Genomic DNA, 19,079 nt, shown 5'->3' on the forward strand with positions numbered 1-19,079 from the left:
TTACTATTATCCATTGGCAGTTTCAAGTGACTCTTTTCCTCCTCGAAACGTTAAATAGGTCTTCATCTGAGTCATGGACAGAAGTAGTTTGGTAGTAGTTGGGAAACAAAGAAAATGACGCTTGCTCTGTCTCACGTGTATTCGGTTATAAAAAATAAATATGGTATTTCACTTATTTTCCTGAGCTGGTGAAATGTGCTATAAAAAAAAAAAAAAAACACCAGAAAACTAGGAGAGGATCAGGAACTAAAGTATGCATAAATAAAATTTCTGAAATATGAATAATTTACTTGTTTTTCAGAGAATACATGTTTGTGTTCCTGGCGCACAAATAGTTACAATTTGGGTCATGCATGTGTGTTTGTTTTTAAATTAAAGCAATCTGTAAACAAATGGAGTGAAACTCATGGAGCTGGGTGGCAATTCGTGTTTCCTGCTCTGAACACCAAAGGTTATTTTGTGGTTTCATGGTGTCATATTAAAATATCTTCATTGGTTTTATTCTTCCAACATGAAATTTTCCAGATATTTGGACGACCAAATATGTCAGTCCCAGGATCATTCCCTTTCAGTATTTAGATAAAAAGATTGTAGGCGTAAGTGGTGTACGCGCAATTGTGCCCTCAGGCATTACTCATACATCAAATATCATCAGCGGAGATGTTATTTACAATTTACTTACGTGCTATACTGACAGTGAGCTCTTGCTGCTCGCTATCTCCGAGTGTTAAAGTTTGCCTGAAGGGAGACTGAAGTAGAAACTTCACAGGACATTCTTAACATGTTAGCTGCTAGCCTGTGGGAGGAAGAGTGGACCAGGTAAGAGCCTGGAGGCATCGCACTCTTGCTGTGCAAGAGCTTCTTTTGCTATCTCATTAGTCACAGTGAGGAGACCCTTCAGACTTCCCGAATGGGTAAGGAATTAAGCTGCTACAATTCAGAACGTATGAGAAACATCTCATAATTGCAAAGAGGAGTATAAACACGCAGCCACTATCAACAGAGTGTAACTTTGGAGAGAGTCCAGAGGGACCCCAACCCCTGACTGACTCCAGTTTAAAATTTTATGCATGCCAGGAATTTCCATTGATCTGAGGGCTATCCACTGTGACCAATTAATTAAACGTCTGTGGATACTAGGGTTTTTAGGAAAGAGCAATTTAAAACAGATTGCATTGTTTGTTTCTTTTTATGGAGCATATCTCTTTTGTATTTAAAAACTGTTAAAATATATTGCCTGTCCCATGTTATCTTTTCCTCTGATGGGCTTTATGGCCTAATCTTCCTCTCCCTGAAGTAAAAGACTGTTTTCACTTTAAATTCAGTGAGAACAAGGTCATGCTTAAAGCAGTTTAGTGGGCATTGTATTTAAATGCAACCACCTTTGCCGTTTGGGCAGTTCGCAAGCAGTACTTTCAGGGTTCTTCCTCTTTGCAGAGCGAAGATTCGGATGAAGATGAACCTTGTGCAATAAGTGGCAAATGGACTTTTCAGAGGGACAGCAAGAGGTGGTCAAGGCTTGAAGAGTTTGATGTGTTTCCTCCGAAACCGGACTTGAATACCCCCTCCCCAGAAGCTCCTCACCTTACTAACGCAGCAAGCCATGAGAGTGTGCTAACAGACCTCAGCGAACGCCAGGAGGTGGCTTCTATTCTGAGCATCAGCAGCACCAGCAGCCACCAACCAACCCTGCAGAGCGAAGCATCTACCACCAGGACAAACTCAGTTGTGAGCGTTTGTTCATCAAACAATTTCGTAGCAAACGATGACACATTCAGCAGCCTGCCCTCGCCCAGGGAGCTGAATAGCTTCAGCTTCAACACGAAAGGCAATGAGAAGAACGCCAAGTCCAAAACAAAGAGCCTGCTCAAGAGAATGGAGAGCCTGAAAATCAAGAGCTCTCACCATGGCAAGAGCAAAGCTCCTTCAAAGCTTGGCCTTATTATTAGCGGGCCCATCCTGCAGGAGGGCATGGATGAAGATAAACTGAAACAACTTAACTGCGTGGAGATTTCTGCCCTCAACGGCAATCACATCAGCCTCCCCATGGTACGAAAGAGGAGCGTCTCCAATTCCACCCAGACCAGCAGCAGCAGTAGTCAGTCTGAGACGAGCAGTGCCGTCAGCACACCCAGTCCTGTCACGCGAACACGCAGCCTCAGCGCATACAATAAAAGGGTGGGCATGTACCTGGAAGGCTTCGACCCCTTCAACCAGTCAACGTTCAGCGACGTGATGGAGCAGAACTTCAAGAACCGGGGAAGCTTTGCAGAAGACACCGTGTTTTTTATCCCTGAAGATCATAAGCCCGGCACTTTTCCCAAAGCACTCTCCAACGGCAACTTCTCCCCAACAGAAAGCAGCGCCTCTGTGAACTGGAGGACAGGGAGTTTCCACGGACATGGCCATCTCACCCTCCGGAGGCAAAACAGTGGCGACAGCTCCAAAGAGATGGGCATGGGGAAAAGGCGCAACTCCTCCAGCTCGGTCAGCAGCCGCCTGAGTATTTACGACAACGTGCCAGGCTCAATCCTGTATTCCAGTACGAGCGACCTGGCTGACCTCGAAAATGAAGACATATTCCCAGAACTAGATGACATCCTATACCACGTCAAAGGGATGCAGAGGATAGTAAACCAGTGGTCAGAGAAGTTCTCGGACGAAGGGGACTCCGACTCGGCACTCGACTCCATCTCCCCGTGTCCTTCCTCTCCAAAGCAGATCCACCTCGATGTAGATAACGATCGAACAACACCGAGTGACCTTGACAGTACGGGAAATTCACTGAATGAAACGGAAGAGCCCGTGGGGATGCAGGACAGGAGGGACTCTGGGGTGGGCGCATCGCTGACACGGTCCAGCAGGTGAGGTTGTGAGCACTGGGACTTGGGGTGGCCCCGCGGAGGTCCCGTCGAGCCCGAGTGGCTCTATAGTAGCTGCACCACACTCAGTTAAGGTGCAAAGAGGAGTTGTGGCCATTCAGGCACACGCATGCTGTTCCCATTGCTTCCCAAAACAATTACAGGCAAGGGAAGTACCTGCGCAAGACTTTTAGACGAGCGATTCCTGCACTTTGTAGCTGTGTGTTTGTATGTTCAGACTGAGTGGTCATTGAAAAACAGCCCGCTCGGCAAGTCAGCATTAGGAGCACTGCGAAGGCAGTTTTGGGGAATGATAATTCTTCAAACTGAAATGGTGTGTGGGAGGGAGAGGGACCTCAAGTAGGATTATTCACTTTTTAAGTTGGCTAGGAGAGCCAGTATAAGTATGGTCTGGTTTGTGTCAGTGTGTAGTAAAAGCCTTGACTTTTAGACTGTTTCAAAAAGTTGCACTTTTCAGTAGCAGGCTGCTTCTTAATAGCGTGCTAGGGCATTAAATCTGCAGGGAAAATGAGGTTTGTTTACTTTCCCTTGATCGCTGTAGCACAGCAGAGGACTGGGGGAGTTCCAGTGGCCTCCCAGTTTCTGCTGGGAGTTTTACCATGGGACAGATGGTTGACCATATTTTGTATTGTGAGTAGAGCAAGGAGCTGAATTCTTTCTAGCTTTGTTTCCAGTTTTCCTTTAAAACTGGTGCAAATCATTGAGGGCCTGCTTTCTGCTGTCATTTAGTCGCCTACAGCTGCTCATTTAAACTTTATGGGACTTTTAGAAGTGTGTAGTTCCCATTTGATGTGTATTAAAAATTTGGGCCGGTTTTTCTTCATGGAGTTTTTTGATTCCCACCGCCTTAATACTGCAAGGGCTTTTTCTCAAAAAGGGTGTTGGAGCCCTCGGAGGATATCTGATAGGGCCAGACTGTGTAGTTAACACTGAGCTGTGGTCAGCTCAGAGTGCCCGTTCCCGTCTGAAGCCCGTGCAGGTCCTGCATTGCATCGGGTGAGGCGGAGACGCTGCCGGCTGATGCCTACGAAATCTCAGAAGACAGCGGCTGCCACGGGCAGGGAGCTCAGCAGTGCGTTTGCGGTAATTCCTGCACGTGTCTTGCAGAGAAGTTTCAGTGACCGCTCCTTGCTCTGTCCCCCATCTTCTCCGCAGGCACAGGCTGAGGTGGCACAGCTTTCAGAGCTCCCACCGGCCCAGCCTCAGCTCGGCGTCGCTGCAGATCAACTGCCAGTCCGTGGCGCAGATGAACCTGCTGCAGAAGTACTCTCTCCTCAAGCTGACTGCTCTCCTGGAGAAGTACACGCCTTCCAACAAGCATGGTTTCAGCTGGTAAGGGCACAGCGCCGCGTGTAGACAGGCCGACTGTACGAGCACGACAGTTGCGCTCGTCCTAAGCATCTTTTGGAGAGATGCAATGAATCCCTCCGTCCCTCTTTTTCCATATTTGCACTTCTTCCTCCAGCCTGTGCTGACAGTGATTTGTGGTTGCCTAAGATGGGGCTAAAATCACTAACCCTTTACGTAAGCGTAATCTTATTAGGCTTGAGAAGTATGTTTATAGGGGGCATGTGAGGGAACAAGAGCAGTGAAGTACAGGCCAGCTTTCTGAGCAGGAAGATGTCCGCTGTCCATAGCAAAAGAAGGACTAGTCATTTATTGAGGCAGTTAGCGAGGAGTGGCACAAACCTCAGTAGATCTTAATAGGCTTGCTTTTCTTCAGTTATTCTTAAATATTTGCATTAGTTTCTCTATATAAGTATGTAATTAAATAATTTAAATTTCCTTTCGTTCTAGTGTCTCATTAGTCAAAATCTGCCGCCTCTCTTTAAAGCACTATAAATCCAATTAGCTTGCACAAAAGGTGGCAGAGGGGAAGAAAGACTGGGAGAACCACGGAGTTTTTTGTAGGCAGCAATTTCTGCTGTGGCCAGGTGTTTGTTACCCAGTCGAATGTTTTTTGTTGGAAGAATGAAATAGAAAGCTCTTTTATTATTGTATCTGCAGTACAGCCTGTGTAACCTTCAGGATGCAAAAGACGCAATAAAATTTTTCTTCTCCCTACCACAGGCCAGCCTCCTCCCTTCCCCAGGAGTCATAGAGAGTATTTAGCTTCAGCATCAAAGTACCTCCTGTTCAAAGGCTGTTATTATGTCAGCCTTTCTAAATACAGAAGTTGTTTGTTCTGAAAGACAGAAATAAGTATTGACCAGTTATCCCTGCATGCTTCAGATTCTCGGTGGAGATCGCAATGTGTTTTTTCACATTCCATTGGCATGTTGTTTGACAAAGCAAGTATTATTCATACATATATCAATAATATGTATGGCAATACAAATTGGTTCTATTTTACTATGTAACAGATTAGTCAGCTGTAAATCTAATGCACTGTTTGTATAGCTGTACTGTATATTGAAATGTTAAATAGGTCTCCCTGTTTTCCAGTGCTGCTGTGTCCTATTAGTTGTTGCACTGGACATTAGTTTTTCTCCCTGTTTAGGAAAATGATCTCGATATTTTCACATTTTAATGGCTTTTCCCCGCCCCCCCCCCCCCCCCCCCCCCCTTTATGAAACCAATACTCTTGGGGACCTGGGAGTAAATCATTCTTTTGTGTTTAGTAACTTTTTCCTTGGAGTCATAAGCAGATGGAAAGGCCTCTCATTGAAACTGGAGTGGGAGGTGGGGGTAACAACAGTCACTGGCTGACAAGGAGGGGGGTCCCTCAAAGGGGTTGTTTATAGAGCTGAAGTTTTTAGCTGACAAACTCAAATGTATTACATCAGTTTCCTGCTGTTATGCACACTGGTGGGTGGTGGACCCAGTTTGAGGGCTTTGCAGAACAAGTAGTTGACATACAAAAGCTCATTGTTCAAATGCCCATCTTTCCCGAAACCTAAAGAAGCAGTGTTACAAGGGGTCACTGACCGCAGGATTTATTTTGACTCTTTTGCAATTCAGTCTGGCCCCTGCAGTTTTACCCTGTAGCTTTTGTCCTACTAATATTGATGGAGTAGCACCACATCAACACTTACAGGCAGCATACTGCCCCGAATGTCAAGCCTTTCTCTTAGAGAAACTCTTGTTTTCTGTCCTCTCCCCCTTCCCAGCCCTGAGTGGATTAGCTGATTTATACTGTCACTGCTTTTCATATTACTAAAGTGTTTCACTCATTTTCACTGACTTTCTGAATTACTGGAAATACAGAAGATAATGGTTGACAGAGGTTTAATTTGATTTTGTCATTCCCTTTGCTTAAATAGGGCAGTACCAAAATTTATGAAAAGGATAAAGGTGCCGGATTATAAAGACCGAAATGTGTTTGGAGTACCGCTGCAAGTCAATGTCCAGCGCACGGGGCAGCCTCTTCCACAGAGCATTCAGCAAGCCATGCGGTACCTCCGCAACCACTGCCTGGATCAGGTGGGTTTTGCTGTAGTCTCATCCCACACGCATGCAGCACCCAAAGCCCAGCCTTCCATTAATTGTTATTGTTCCTGAATCAGACTGAAAAAAGTAGACTCAAAACTGGACAAAATAGATAATTAATGCAAGGAAAGCTTTCCATGAAATTAGAACCCATAAGTAAGAAGCTAAAGAGCATGCTTACATTTCAGATCTGGACTCATTGTAAATGCATTTACCTTTCCATATTTATTTAGGTTGGACTGTTCAGGAAATCTGGAGTCAAATCAAGAATTCAGGCTTTGCGTCAGATGAATGAGAACTCAACAGACAGCGTCAACTATGAAGGCCAGTCTGCTTACGATGTAGCAGACATGTTAAAGCAATTCTTCCGTGATCTCCCTGAGCCTCTCATGACCAACAAACTCTCCGAGACCTTCTTACAGATATACCAATGTAAGTAGTGAGATTTCTATGGCAGATGGCAAATGGTCATTTGTGTAGCAAGGGTGGAACTTTCTAATACCGCTTCTCTGGGCACTGTGTGTTGCATATGTTGGTCTTTGCCTTCCTCCAGCAGCAGTTGTTTAATGATTTATAGTACAAGTTCTTTTCATTTCACCTTTCTCTGTAGTTTGGGAACATATATAAATCCTCCATCACTTGCTATAAAGTTTCCTCTCTTCCTTGAGCATACTTCATATTATGGTTTGAAAATAAGCCACATCTGATGTGGCTAGGTAGAGGAGCTGTGCAAACACTACATGAAGAGAGTTTGGGGCTTTTGAGGGGATTGAAATGCACTAAATGACTGGGATTTTTTTGTAAGAGCAAGGCTGCCAAAAAAATTCTATTTTCTTGGTAATTCATATTCTTCTATCCTTCACCACAACTTTTGAAAACAACCTTTAAGTTGAAAGCTTTTCTGTTACTGATGTGTAGCTACTTTACTGATACGTACCATAAACGGAAAGTGCTAAAAATAAACCACATCAAAAATGGAGTTTATCAATGCATGTGAAAAGAAATAGTTAATCTTTCTGAGATGGTAGGTTCAACTCCAGCAAGGGAGACATTCTCTTTTGTGAACTAGATAAATTGAGTTCTGTATAGATAGTAATTGTGTGCTGGATCTTTCCAAACAGCACCTTGTCTTTTAGAAGTTTTCTTCAACATTTTTTCATTGGGAATACTCTCACTTTATAAAATGGCCAAAGATGAATTAATATTTGCTGACCAGAACTCCAAAGCCTTTCGAAATATTCATGGTGGTCCAGACTGATTGATTGATTGATGTACTATGGGCACCTTGCTGATCCTGTGGTTTCTCTCCCTAACACCACCCCAGCTCTCTCCCCGTGTATTCTTCCCATGGCAGCACAGACACAACGGGATCTACTGCAAAAACACCTTCGTTGAGCTCTTGCTGTATTTTATACCTTCCTTATGGTGGTTACAAAAAGGTTACAGGAACTTCCTTCAGAGCTCCGTAGGTGGAGGTGATGGCTTAAAATAAAAACATACATACCGTTATTTCGGTGCACACGGGGTTTTTGTGTGTTTGGATTCCCAAGAAGGTTTATGGAGAAAATTAATCAGACTCTCCACTTCTGTGGATATTAAACAGAAACTCTTTGTGGGTTTAGTGCCAGAAGAAGTTTGACAGAGCATTGCAGAAGTATCTGTTCCTTTCCTTTTGCAGGCGGTAGGTCTGAGGAATCCCCAGAGGTGGTCGGGAAGTATTATCTCTGTGTTAAGCAAAGAGCCTTAAAGCAGCTGTAATTTTTGCTTCCCTGAAAAGGACAATATTTCCCTTTGCTTTGGTGTCATGCACCAGGCTGCGCACTGGAATTGTCCGCACGTGGCTTAAATGTGCTTTGAGCTGATTGAGGGGGAGCGTGTGGAAAACAGTGGATTTTTATTTAAAATTGCTTTCTAAACTCACCTGCTAGCCTTACAGAGTTGCTGAAGCCCAGAGCAAATACCAATTAAATATCTGGTTAGCACCACCTGTATTATGAGACATGCAGTGAGGGCGCTGTGGTGCTAATGATGATATAAATGCTCCAGGACTCAGACTATGATGTTGTCTTCAGAGATGGCTTATTGGAAATCCCTTTACGAGAAGCAGATCTGGTCTGGGTTATTTCATTTTTTGTTCCCTTCAAGTTTGGAGGAGAGGGCCTTATATAAAGACACACATCAAATTTTTCCAATGGCTGTTTGTTGTTAGTAACCAAGGAGCTGTTTAATGGTATGGGGCTTCACAGCATTGACTTTCTTTTTCCACTGCATGACTTTGAATGATCTGCTCAATAAAGCAACCCTCTGTGTTTGGTAAAGCACTTTCTGGATATTTTATGACATCATTGTTGAAAAGGTTTGCTAGCCAATTTATTTAATTAATTCACCTATTCTAAAATGCATTCATGTTTTGAATTTCTTTGAAAGCCAAAGAATTTCTAAATTGGCTGGACTGTGTTTGCTTGTTCAGTGCCTGACTCCAGGCTTCTGTCATTTTAGTGCATCTGCGGGAGCATGTAGCTGTTGAAATTAAATCTAAAATTAACTCTGGCCTAGGCACAACTTCTTCTTGCTTGCATTTCTTGTGAGGCAGGAAATAGCTGAGGGTAGTTAAACTAGTGGGTTAAAAAAAAATTCCTTCATGTTTCCTACGAATGGTATGCATCCTGAAGGAAATCACTTCAAATATTTGAAGCTGGAGTTTGCTTTGGGATGTATTCATGCTGTGTGTGTGGAAAATCAATGGGCTGATGAGAGAATTACTAATATTATGCAGATGTGCCAAAGGATCAGCGTCTCCAGGCTATCAAGGCTGCCATTATGCTTTTACCTGATGAGAACAGGGAGGTCCTCCAGATTCTTCTCTATTTCCTGAGTGATGTCACAGCTGCAGTGAAGGAAAACCAGATGACACCAACCAACCTGGCTGTCTGCTTAGCACCTTCCCTCTTCCACTTAAACACTCTCAAAAGAGAGAATTCTTCCCCAAGGTATGTCTCTGGGGAGCAGGGCTCATTGCTGCTGGTCCCGCGCCGCAGCTAGCGGCAATGCGCAACAGGCACCGTCTAGCATTGACCCTACTAGTTGTGATCACCTCGGACATCTCAGAGGGCACCGGGTGTAGAATGGTTATGGGATCCTACCTTTTGTTAGAGATTTGTTAAGATATGAGCAAGTTCATAAGAAGGAAGAAATGGGGGGGATTCCAACGAAAAAGTTTAGAGAGAGTAGTGAGAGAAGTCGGTAACACCATGCCAAGATTTGGTCCTGGGCAGCACTGCTCTAAATCACCAGCAGATTTGGGAACCCCACTGTTTTCTTACCAAGCACCTCTCTTGGTCTGCATTAAATAACTGGATTTGTGTGTGTGTGTGTGTGCTCTTTTCCCCTGTGAAGGGTGATGCAACGAAAACCAAGCCTAGGAAAACCTGACCAGAAAGACCTAAATGAAAATCTGGCTGCAACCCAAGGGCTAGCTCATATGATCGCTGAATGCAAGAAGCTCTTTCAGGTAAAACACCTATTTGCAAAACTGATGGGTGGAATATTGGCCAACGTGGCTTAGATCTGCCATATAATGGAAAGCTAGGAAAGTCTCTTTATTTTAATGAAGTTTAATATATGATAAATAGCTTTTTAAAAAACTTTGCATCCTGATCTGGGTGCATACATGAATTAGAAGTGGTGCTAGAAGAAAAGAGAGTTGTTTTGTTGGCACTGGCACTCAAAAGTCATGAGGCAGTTGTGGGGTTTGGGACATTCTTGTTACATCCAAGCTGCATTTGAAATACGTTTTCAAGCTTTTATTGTGCAGCCATGAGTGTCTGTGAACTTCAGCTGTAATTACAAAGCAAGAAGCTCTTTCCAGGAATTTCAGTGCTTGTTTTATACTTAAATTCCCACGAGTTAGCAAGACTAGGCCACAAAAGCATCCTGGAACATGACACTGTCAAACCGTAGGTTGAACGATCTGTAGGAACTAAAGCATGCTCTCTCTAGGGCCCGGGATGGAGAACAGACAAGCCTTGAGTCCTGGTTTTCCTCACTGTCATTGAATCTTTTCAGAGCCCTCAACTGAAGACATGCCTGTCTCTTTTCTTGCGGCTGACAACTGATCCCTCCTTCCTTCAGTCTGCAGGATGAACTGTGCTGTGGGAATGGATCAGACTTTGAGTTAAATCAAAGTCACAAACTTAATTTTGGCATTTCTTCACATTGAGTGCTCAACCTGATACATACACGTCCCACCACTCACAAAACTAGTGTACCCATCTTTCTGTGGCTATCAAGCTGCTAGACTAACTCTGTGATTTGGGGAGAGAGCTGCAAGAGGATGATTTCACCCTTGTCGTCCCTCAGATACCCGAAGAAATGAGCAGGGGCCGGAACTCATACACGGAGCAGGACCTGCGTCCCCTCAGCCTGGAGGAGCTCCGGGGCGGCAGCAGCACGGCCGAGCCCTCCGATTACCACTGCTACCTCCAGGACTGCGTGGATGACTTGCTCAAAGAGATGAAGGAGAAGTTTAAAGGCTGGGTCAGCTGCTCCACCTCAGAGCAAGCAGAGCTGGCCTACAAGAAGGTATGTGCTCTGTCACTCACGCCACAGCTCTGGCTTTTAGCTCATCTTCTCTCATGTACGCAGGCTTTTGACATAGGATATTACAGAAGGTTCAGTGCACACCTTTACTTTGCAGATAGATTTAAGAAGAAAACCCTTGATCTTTTGACATAGTTGCACAATGTCTAGAAACAGCATGTCTTTCAGCAGTAGTCAGCTAACATGCACTGATTTGTGTTCTTCTGTTTATCCAACCCAGGAATGTTTGCTGTGTTGCATTTACACACCTTCACTCACGTGTGCAAAGCTTTGACAGGTTGAGTGAAGCCTCCAAGCACTGTCACTATGCAGGCAATAGGAAAGAAGTTTCTCAGCTGCAATCTTGCACAGCTCAGAGCTAGCACAGGGAGCACTGCTTCAATGAGGCTTAAGATATTTGAAAATTAAACTTGGAAAACTAGGATATCTTTCTGTAGCATCATGATCTAATAGTGGCCCATACTGGAGAAGATAACTGTAACTTAAAAAATAATTTGGAAGCCAGCATGCAGATGCCTTTGGCTGTTTGTTAGGAAAAGAACCTTAGTCTGAGCTTATGACAGGCTTCGTACAAGATATGCATACATGTGTATGTATTTAATTTGCTGTATGTAGCCAACACTAAAATAGAAAGGAAAAGAAAGTGTAAGGAAGAGTAAAACTGAGGACTCTGTACTGATTTTTCCCAGGTATGTGAAGGTCCCCCACTCCGGTTATGGAAAACTACCATTGAAATCCCAGCTATACCAGAGGACGTTTTAAATCGTTTACTTAAAGAGCAGCATCTTTGGGATGAAGATCTTATAGATTCAAAAGTAATCGAACCTTTGGATAGCCAGACAGATATATACCAGTATGTCCAGAACAGCATGGCACCTCACCCAGCCAGGGACTTCGTAGTCTTAAGGTAATACTTTTATATGTGATGATGTTTATATCCTACACATACGGCAACCTTGCCTACAATTTCTGTATAATATAAGTTATTTAGGTAAATATCTATTTGTGCATAATTTGAAGTCTTATTAGATGTTTGAATTACTGTTTGTCAAAGACAAGACTTTTTTTTCTTCTTTTTTCTTAGAACATGGAGGACAAACTTCCCGAAAGGAGCTTGTGTGCTTCTTGCAACTTCAGTGGACCATGACCGTGCTCCAGTGGCAGGTGTTAGAGTCAATGTGCTCCTGTCTAGGTATCTGATTGAGCCCTGCGGGTCAGGAAAATCTAAACTCACCTACATGTGCAGAATTGATTTAAGGTATGAATTTCCACCTTGTCCTTTTGTGGTGGTAACTTTTCTTGTATCGTTTCTGCAAAATGTAGACAGTTCAACGGGCTTTAGTTTGGCCAGTAGTAGGTACTTCTGAAAGGCATAAGAATGGTCTCTGAGATGTCACAGAAAATTGGCTTCAGTGCACATCGAACAGCAGGTGTGGTTTGTTGCATTAGAAGCCTCCAGGATGTGCTCCACCACAGCTATTGGTATATAAACCTATGCCTTCCTCTGACAGATGTATTTGGATGCAAGGGCACGTTAATATTAAAATTAAGTTAGTAAAGAGGACCAAGTTCTCACAAAACTTCTCATAACTTTTCCTCACTGCAGCAAACATGGTTTTGAGCAAGTCTATACATTAGTAAGGCTGAGCTGAGCAATAAGCAGTGATAAGATTTCCTAGTCGGGCATTTAACCACCTGGATATGTATTTGATTCTGTCTAAGAAAATGCATGCAAAGTTACTGGTACCTGCTTCATCATTACTTTCTCTCCACGCATCAGGGGCCACATGCCAGACTGGTACACCAAGTCTTTTGGACACTTGTGTGCATCTGAAGTCGTTAAGATACGAGACTCTTTCAGTCATCAGAGTCTTGAGAGCAAGGAAGTAAAATCCAGGTGACTACTGAAGAGGAACAGCCATGCGCTCCACACCTCAGCAACGTAGACATTACACAAAACTGAGGCTTGTCCGCTGCAGACCGGACTATTGCACCATCTGCAAGTCACGTCATGAAGGGATGACAGCATGAGAACTTGACTGTGAGCATTACTATAGGACTGTGGCCATACCATACACTTTAAAGCTGCTTCCTGTCTGTGTAAGGTCTATAGTGTAGGCCTTGACTGGAATACATAGGAGGACTGTGCAAAGAAAAAAAAAGTATTGTACTATTAGATGGTTTGAATTGCTTCTGAGAAGCAAAATTCTTTAAATGCAAAATATATTATGAAATATGGTGAAGGCTCATCATTCCCATGTGAAATACTTAGCTTTATGTACATACCCATGTCATTTTATTTGTAGCGCGTTGAGGGACTGGTGTATCCACTGGAATAGTTGGTACTCTTCAATGTGTTCTCACTGAGATAAGCAGAGAAAGGTTTGCACAGAGATTAAAGTGTGAATGAGTGTGTTGATGGTTGAAAAGATAGCAGAAGAAGTCGAACTTGATATGTGTCTGGTACACTGGTAGGCAACCAGAATGGATTTTAGTATGCTGGATACAGTTCAACCTAGAATAGGACTCCCCTGTGGACCAGGAGTAGCCATCCCTCCCATGTGCCAGTTCTGCATTTTCCTCAGCCCTAACCTTGTTAAAAATCCTAAGCAGATGTTACAAGAGGCTTGCTCTGATTACTGTCCACTCCTTGTCCAGATGATCTTTTAGGAGTGATTAGCAGTTCTATAGCAATTTTAAGTAAATATACTTCTGAGCAACATAGCAGCTTAGAAATGAAATGTCTGTGCAACAGTGAAAAGAGCCAGTAATGTCAGTTGTTAATTTGCCAAAAAATGTTCGTTGCTTTTACTCCTACCTGCATTAACTATAAGTGTTTTAATGAGCTTTTATGTATTTTACTGTATTCTAACGGCTCAAGAGGAAAAAGTCAACACTGGAGTTGCGGTGCCAGGAGGTGGCAGGACTCCTGCAGCAGCAGGTGGGCTGACATGGGTAGGAAGAGTCGCACGAGCTCTCTCCCTTTCTCTCCCTCCTTTGCCCATTTTCCGAAAAGCTGCATGTTAACACGAACAGAACCTGGATGTGAGCAATTTGGAGGGTTATATTCGGGGGCAGAGAGGAGGGTGGGGTTTTGTGTTGGGGTTTAAACCTTTGGGATATTCCCCCCTCCTTGAGAATCAACTTGTATGAACTGTAGGAAGTTGTGAGGTCCTCTGGAAAGGTGTCTTTCTGTAGGTTTTACTGTAAAGGTAAAGATTTGCTTTCAAGGTGCAGTATTAAGTGATAAATGTATTTTGTGGCGAGGGTATGAATGAGTTGCAAGACGGAATTTTGACTGAGACTTTGTTACCATTGTCAGTATTATTTTAAGCTTTTTGATGAAGATTTTTTTATTATGGCAAATAATGTAGTACTTCCAGTAACAATGTTCCTCATGAGTAGGAAAACCTTGTATATTCTTCTACATCAAACACTTTTAAATTTGTAAAATTGTATGTTGTACATACCATTCTATTGTAAACATGTATACTTGCCCACAGTGTACTGTCAAACATAGATAAAGCATGATAAAGATTATTTAAAATATACCTGTATTTATACCTCAGATATTCTTTTCGGGTTTTTGTACCTCAAGTATGTTTTCTATTGTAAATGTGCTTTACATGACTATGATCTACGTGAGAGAAAGGAAAATGTTTAACTTGCTATAGATGTCTGTACAGAATATACTCAATAAGTGCACTATTAAATGTTTAAAATTGGAGAAGCATAATGGTTTTTATTTTATTCTGCATCCTTCCTTCCACTTTCATGCCCAGAGGAGGCAGCATTTTTCTTACCACTGGTTCTTTACATACTACTACCTTGCCCTCTCCCAGGCCAGTATTTTTAGCATTGTTAAAGGCAAGTACCAAAGCAATTTCAAAAATTTTGGAAGACAAGCCTTCATGATGGCAGACAGCTGGACAGAAATACTCCCCAGGCGATAGCTTCATACATTTAAAAGAAAAAGAAACTTCTGGTTTGCTACTGTCCTGTGGAAAGGTGCTCTTGAATTTAACCGGGAGCAAAGCAAACTCCTACTTGATAGGCAGCCGTATGCAATGCTGAAAAAAAATTCACTGCTTTTCTATTTTCTGTGGGGAAAATGAGGGCATGATGAGTTGTGGAGTCATGGGTTTGCTTTAAAAAATGCAAGTGTGAAAGTAATTGGAGAACGTTAAAGCACAGGCAGCAGTGAAATGAAGCTGAAGAGAAGGCCAGGAGGATATACAAACAACTGACTAAGGTGAAAAATGAAGCCAAAGACAGCTGTTAATTCAAGCAACTTTAAAAAGTTTTTAAAGTCTTAGCCAACAGAAATATAATTTGGGCATCTGAAAGAGGATTTTGATTTGTGAGGCTTGTCTGACAGAGTAGCTGGAAGGAGGCCTGCTGCTTTTCAGTTACCAACATCATCGTATTCTTTCTCCGCCTGAGCATCCCAAAGTCCTGATCACTATTGCTTCCCACCATGTTCCCCAGGGAGCAGTGAGGGATGCTGCTTCACAGTCTGGCAAAAGCAAACCTCTTGCTGTCATGGTGCTAGTTCTCGCACACCAAAGAGCCTTCTAGAGAACCTTTCTGATAAGGGACTGTCTTGTTTAGCTCTTATAGGATCTTTTTTCTTCCTAAGTCAATACTAAAAATAAAACAGCTACACAATTTAAAAAAAAAACCACAACAGGTTTGTTCACAGTTTTGGGCCCTTGGAACAAGCAGAGTTAGAGCTAATTTATTTTTCTCTGTAGTGATGGTTTTGTTTGTATTTTTAAACACACTAATGCACAACAGATTCCTCAGGCTCTTCAAGTATTTACTCTGCATTTTGTTTAAAGTGCACTTAGGTTAGTTTCAGATCAGCATTTTCCTAAATATTTCTAAAACATGAGTTAATTTTGACTCTTCTAAATAGCCTCAAGCTCCTGAATGTTTCTTTTTTTGGCACCTTCATTTGCAGGTGTCCATGTTGTAGCTGGACAATAGAATTCAAGTTTCCACATCTGTTTCTTGTCAGGTGTCACTCAGGGCAGCACTGGCTCTTGCTTGGACACTCTCTTGCTTTAAGGAGCGGTTGCTGCAGAGGGAGTGCAGACTAGCCCCCTGTTCAATTCTGGCAGGGTGCTGGTATGGCTAACTGCATACATGGCACCCCTGGTGCAGCATGGATCCAGCCAGCTGTGTGCTTCAGTAATGCTGAATTTCAGTACTGTTTTCTAACAAACTCAAATGGAAAAAGTCACGTTTTACTGTCATTCCTCAAGTAATGCACTCCACAATTAGCTATTTATGAAGCTGTAAATAATCGGTGACCTTCATCTTAAAGGCAATGTCACTAACACACATGGACAGTCTGGGGAAGCGAGACTGAAAAAATACAAAACAGTAGCTCTGCAGTCTGGTACAAGGCCTTGAAAAGAGCAGGACCTAGTATATATCCACAGTAGTCTGTGCCCGGAGAAAGTCGGTGTGAAAACAGTATCCATGACTTGGGCTACATAATAAAAGGTAGATGTTTCCACTTAAGACATAGGAAGATTAAATGTTATATGCAACTCTTGCTAAGCGTTGGAAGCAGTGACCTACAATCATAAGGAATGAAATCAAGATACGGTTTTAATAGAGCAATGCATTCAATTTACAAAGACAAAATGCTAATTCCTTTGCCTATGTTACACCATAACTTGTCAGTACAGCCATTGACCGCATCCATTATACAAGGAAATACTACACATTTCTGAAAAATTACTTTCAGCTATTTCTCATCTGTCAACCCAGAGCTATTTTATTTCTCTAGCAAGGAAAGGTATCAATGTCTAAAATGATGACTAGCATAGCACCGGAGGTGAAGTACTGTTCCTATTACTGATGCTAATACGCAATGTTTGCATCCGTGCTTCTTTTGCATTGTGCACTATCCCAGACACTTGAGGCTTGCTCACTTTCCCCTCCCCTCTGCACCATCCTACTATATTCTCCTGTATTGCCCTAGGCATCCAGAATGCTCGCAAGAAATTAACTTCCAAGCTGAGTCCAGGGACAGTAAAGAGCAGTCAAGGACGGGAAAGAATTCAAAGAAGAAAGAATTCCATCAAAAGAGATTATGGCACTGAAGGGGTATATTTATATAGAAAGATTCAATACACATAATCTGGCCACTAGACAAGAAGGATGTAGTAAATGTCTGCTAGCACTGGAAGGTCATAAAAACAGAGAAGAGTTCAAACTAGCTGAGTGGGTGTAGAAGTTGGGATAAAAATTCATTAATGGAAAATGTGAGGCAGAAGGAAACGAAAAGGCATTTTCCACACAGGAAGAGGTCTTTGAGGCTGTGGGACAATCTCTGTGAGAAGCAGCAAGAGCGTAAGTCATTTGAAACTGCGCAGGCTCAAGCCCTGGAATCATTCCTGCACTAGCTTCTATAAAGCATCATGAAGACATAAGAAAGGTCATCTCTTCACTATTTGACATGATTACAGGACTTACAGGCCACCAATTTTCACCTGTAAGTGTCAGGTAGCGCTGCCTTGCTGAGTAAGAAACAATATGGTGTAAAAAATAAAGTTACAATTAAGTAACAATTATTTTGGAAGTTGCTAATGAGCAAGTCTTTCTCTAAAAACTACCTTGGAGGTTGCGGAGTGCAGTTTGCTTATGTTTTACAGAAGTGGACATTCATTTAAATGAGAAAATGCAGTGCCTCCCCGCTATGGCCCAAGAGCATGAAGATCAGTGTGGGGAGGTTACCAGACAACTGGGAGAGTCTTTTTCTTTTCTACCACTTACTCAAAACTCAGAAAGATCTATAGTGGATAAGCACCATTTCCCTATCATAGCAGGAATCAAATCCATTATTCCTTAGGCTTAATATTTTTTTCTTTTTACTAGAAGGAGAAGAAAAAGCCCTATAGTAAGTGTGTTGTGTGTGCTTCTCCAGGTACCAGTCTTCTACTACTCACTTCATTAGCTCAAGTAATTAGAGGGTGATCTGGTGGGTCTGAACATCACTGTTGCTCCTGACCCACATAGATATTTCTTAAGGCTGTATAGCACTAAAAATGGAAAAGCCCCTTAGGAACAGAATTCTCAGTGAATGAAAGAATTTTACTGTTCCAAAAAGGTAGAGTGTCAAAAGCGCCAGGGCAGTTATGTATGTATTCCAGGGAGCAAAATTAAATAGCATTTTCCATGATACGACGAGCTAAGCCCATTATAAGCATAAAGACAGGATGGTATAGCTGAGAAGGCTCTGGTTTGAGACAGCTTGTGCCTCATATATTAGAGAGGTTGGGAAACTGTTAGCAAATGAAATAGGAATTACAAGAAAGGGTGGCCTCAACTAAATCACTTGAGTGTCACTTTAGAGATCTGTCATTTTTTTAAATTAGGCAGCTAGTTGCAGTAGATCATGTTCGTAACACAGCCCAGACTAAGATGGTGTGCAAGGTGTGGGTAATAGAGGAAGAGTTCTTCTAAAAGGAAGAAGAGGACATGTTTAGTGACATAGCAGTCTGAAATATCTATTCAAAACAAACATGTCATCTGGTAAGAATTCTCCTTCCTTTCAAAAACAGTTAAAAGAAAATAAATTTTGGTCAAGGCATTGTTGTGAGCTGGCTAAACATGTAATCTTCAGCTAGGCTATAATTCAAGTTTATAGAAACACTGACGATACGGTTAGCAAAGTTCCTATAGGCCACTTCTTTACCCCTGGGGAAAGTTGTACAATAGAGCATATTTTAAGTAGTCCATTTAAACATTTGAAAAGGAATGCAAAGATACCAAAATATTTGTTTTAACTCAATCATTTAGTCTCCAGCAGTCTGTACTCTTTTCATTTCTCTAAATACCTGCCAGCACCGCAGCAGCACAACAGAATGTCTGAAAAGCACACACGGGGTTTTTCACTGACCTATATATAGGAATGCTTTTTTTTGTTGTTGTTGTTGGAACATAAAAAGGGGTTAGGGAATTTTGCAATCTTTGCCCTTAACTTTTCTAAAATGTACAGTCCTTACTACTGCTGCCCACAGGATAAAAATTCTTACTGAAGCCTTTGTCACCTATATCATTCATCAACTAGGGTTTCTAAAGCATACAAGTAATAAAGCGTTCAGTAGTGATAATACAAGTAATAAGCCAAATTGATTTTGAAGATCCCACCTC

At 42.4% G+C, this 19,079-nt stretch overlaps 1 protein-coding gene across 3 annotated transcripts in view; it reads left to right on the forward strand.

The window, feature by feature from the left end:
• The window catches only part of DLC1 (DLC1 Rho GTPase activating protein), a 218,228-nt gene extending 203,588 nt beyond the window's left edge, over window positions 1–14,640 (forward strand). For all 3 annotated transcript variants that reach the window (XM_049794109.1, XM_049794118.1, XM_049794127.1), the window contains 10 exons: window positions 1,438–2,864; window positions 4,038–4,214; window positions 6,146–6,305; window positions 6,545–6,743; window positions 9,088–9,301; window positions 9,708–9,822; window positions 10,671–10,892; window positions 11,600–11,817; window positions 11,995–12,168; window positions 12,691–14,640. In XM_049794109.1, coding sequence (XP_049650066.1) covers window positions 1,438–2,864; window positions 4,038–4,214; window positions 6,146–6,305; window positions 6,545–6,743; window positions 9,088–9,301; window positions 9,708–9,822; window positions 10,671–10,892; window positions 11,600–11,817; window positions 11,995–12,168; window positions 12,691–12,811 — 3,027 coding nt within the window. In that variant the 3' untranslated portion in view covers window positions 12,812–14,640. The remainder of the gene's footprint in view (window positions 1–1,437; window positions 2,865–4,037; window positions 4,215–6,145; window positions 6,306–6,544; window positions 6,744–9,087; window positions 9,302–9,707; window positions 9,823–10,670; window positions 10,893–11,599; window positions 11,818–11,994; window positions 12,169–12,690) is intronic.
• Window positions 14,641–19,079: the final 4,439 nt, after the last annotated feature.

This window comes from Accipiter gentilis, chromosome 3, assembly GCF_929443795.1.
Source record: "Accipiter gentilis chromosome 3, bAccGen1.1, whole genome shotgun sequence".
Lineage (NCBI taxonomy): Eukaryota > Metazoa > Chordata > Aves > Accipitriformes > Accipitridae > Astur > Astur gentilis.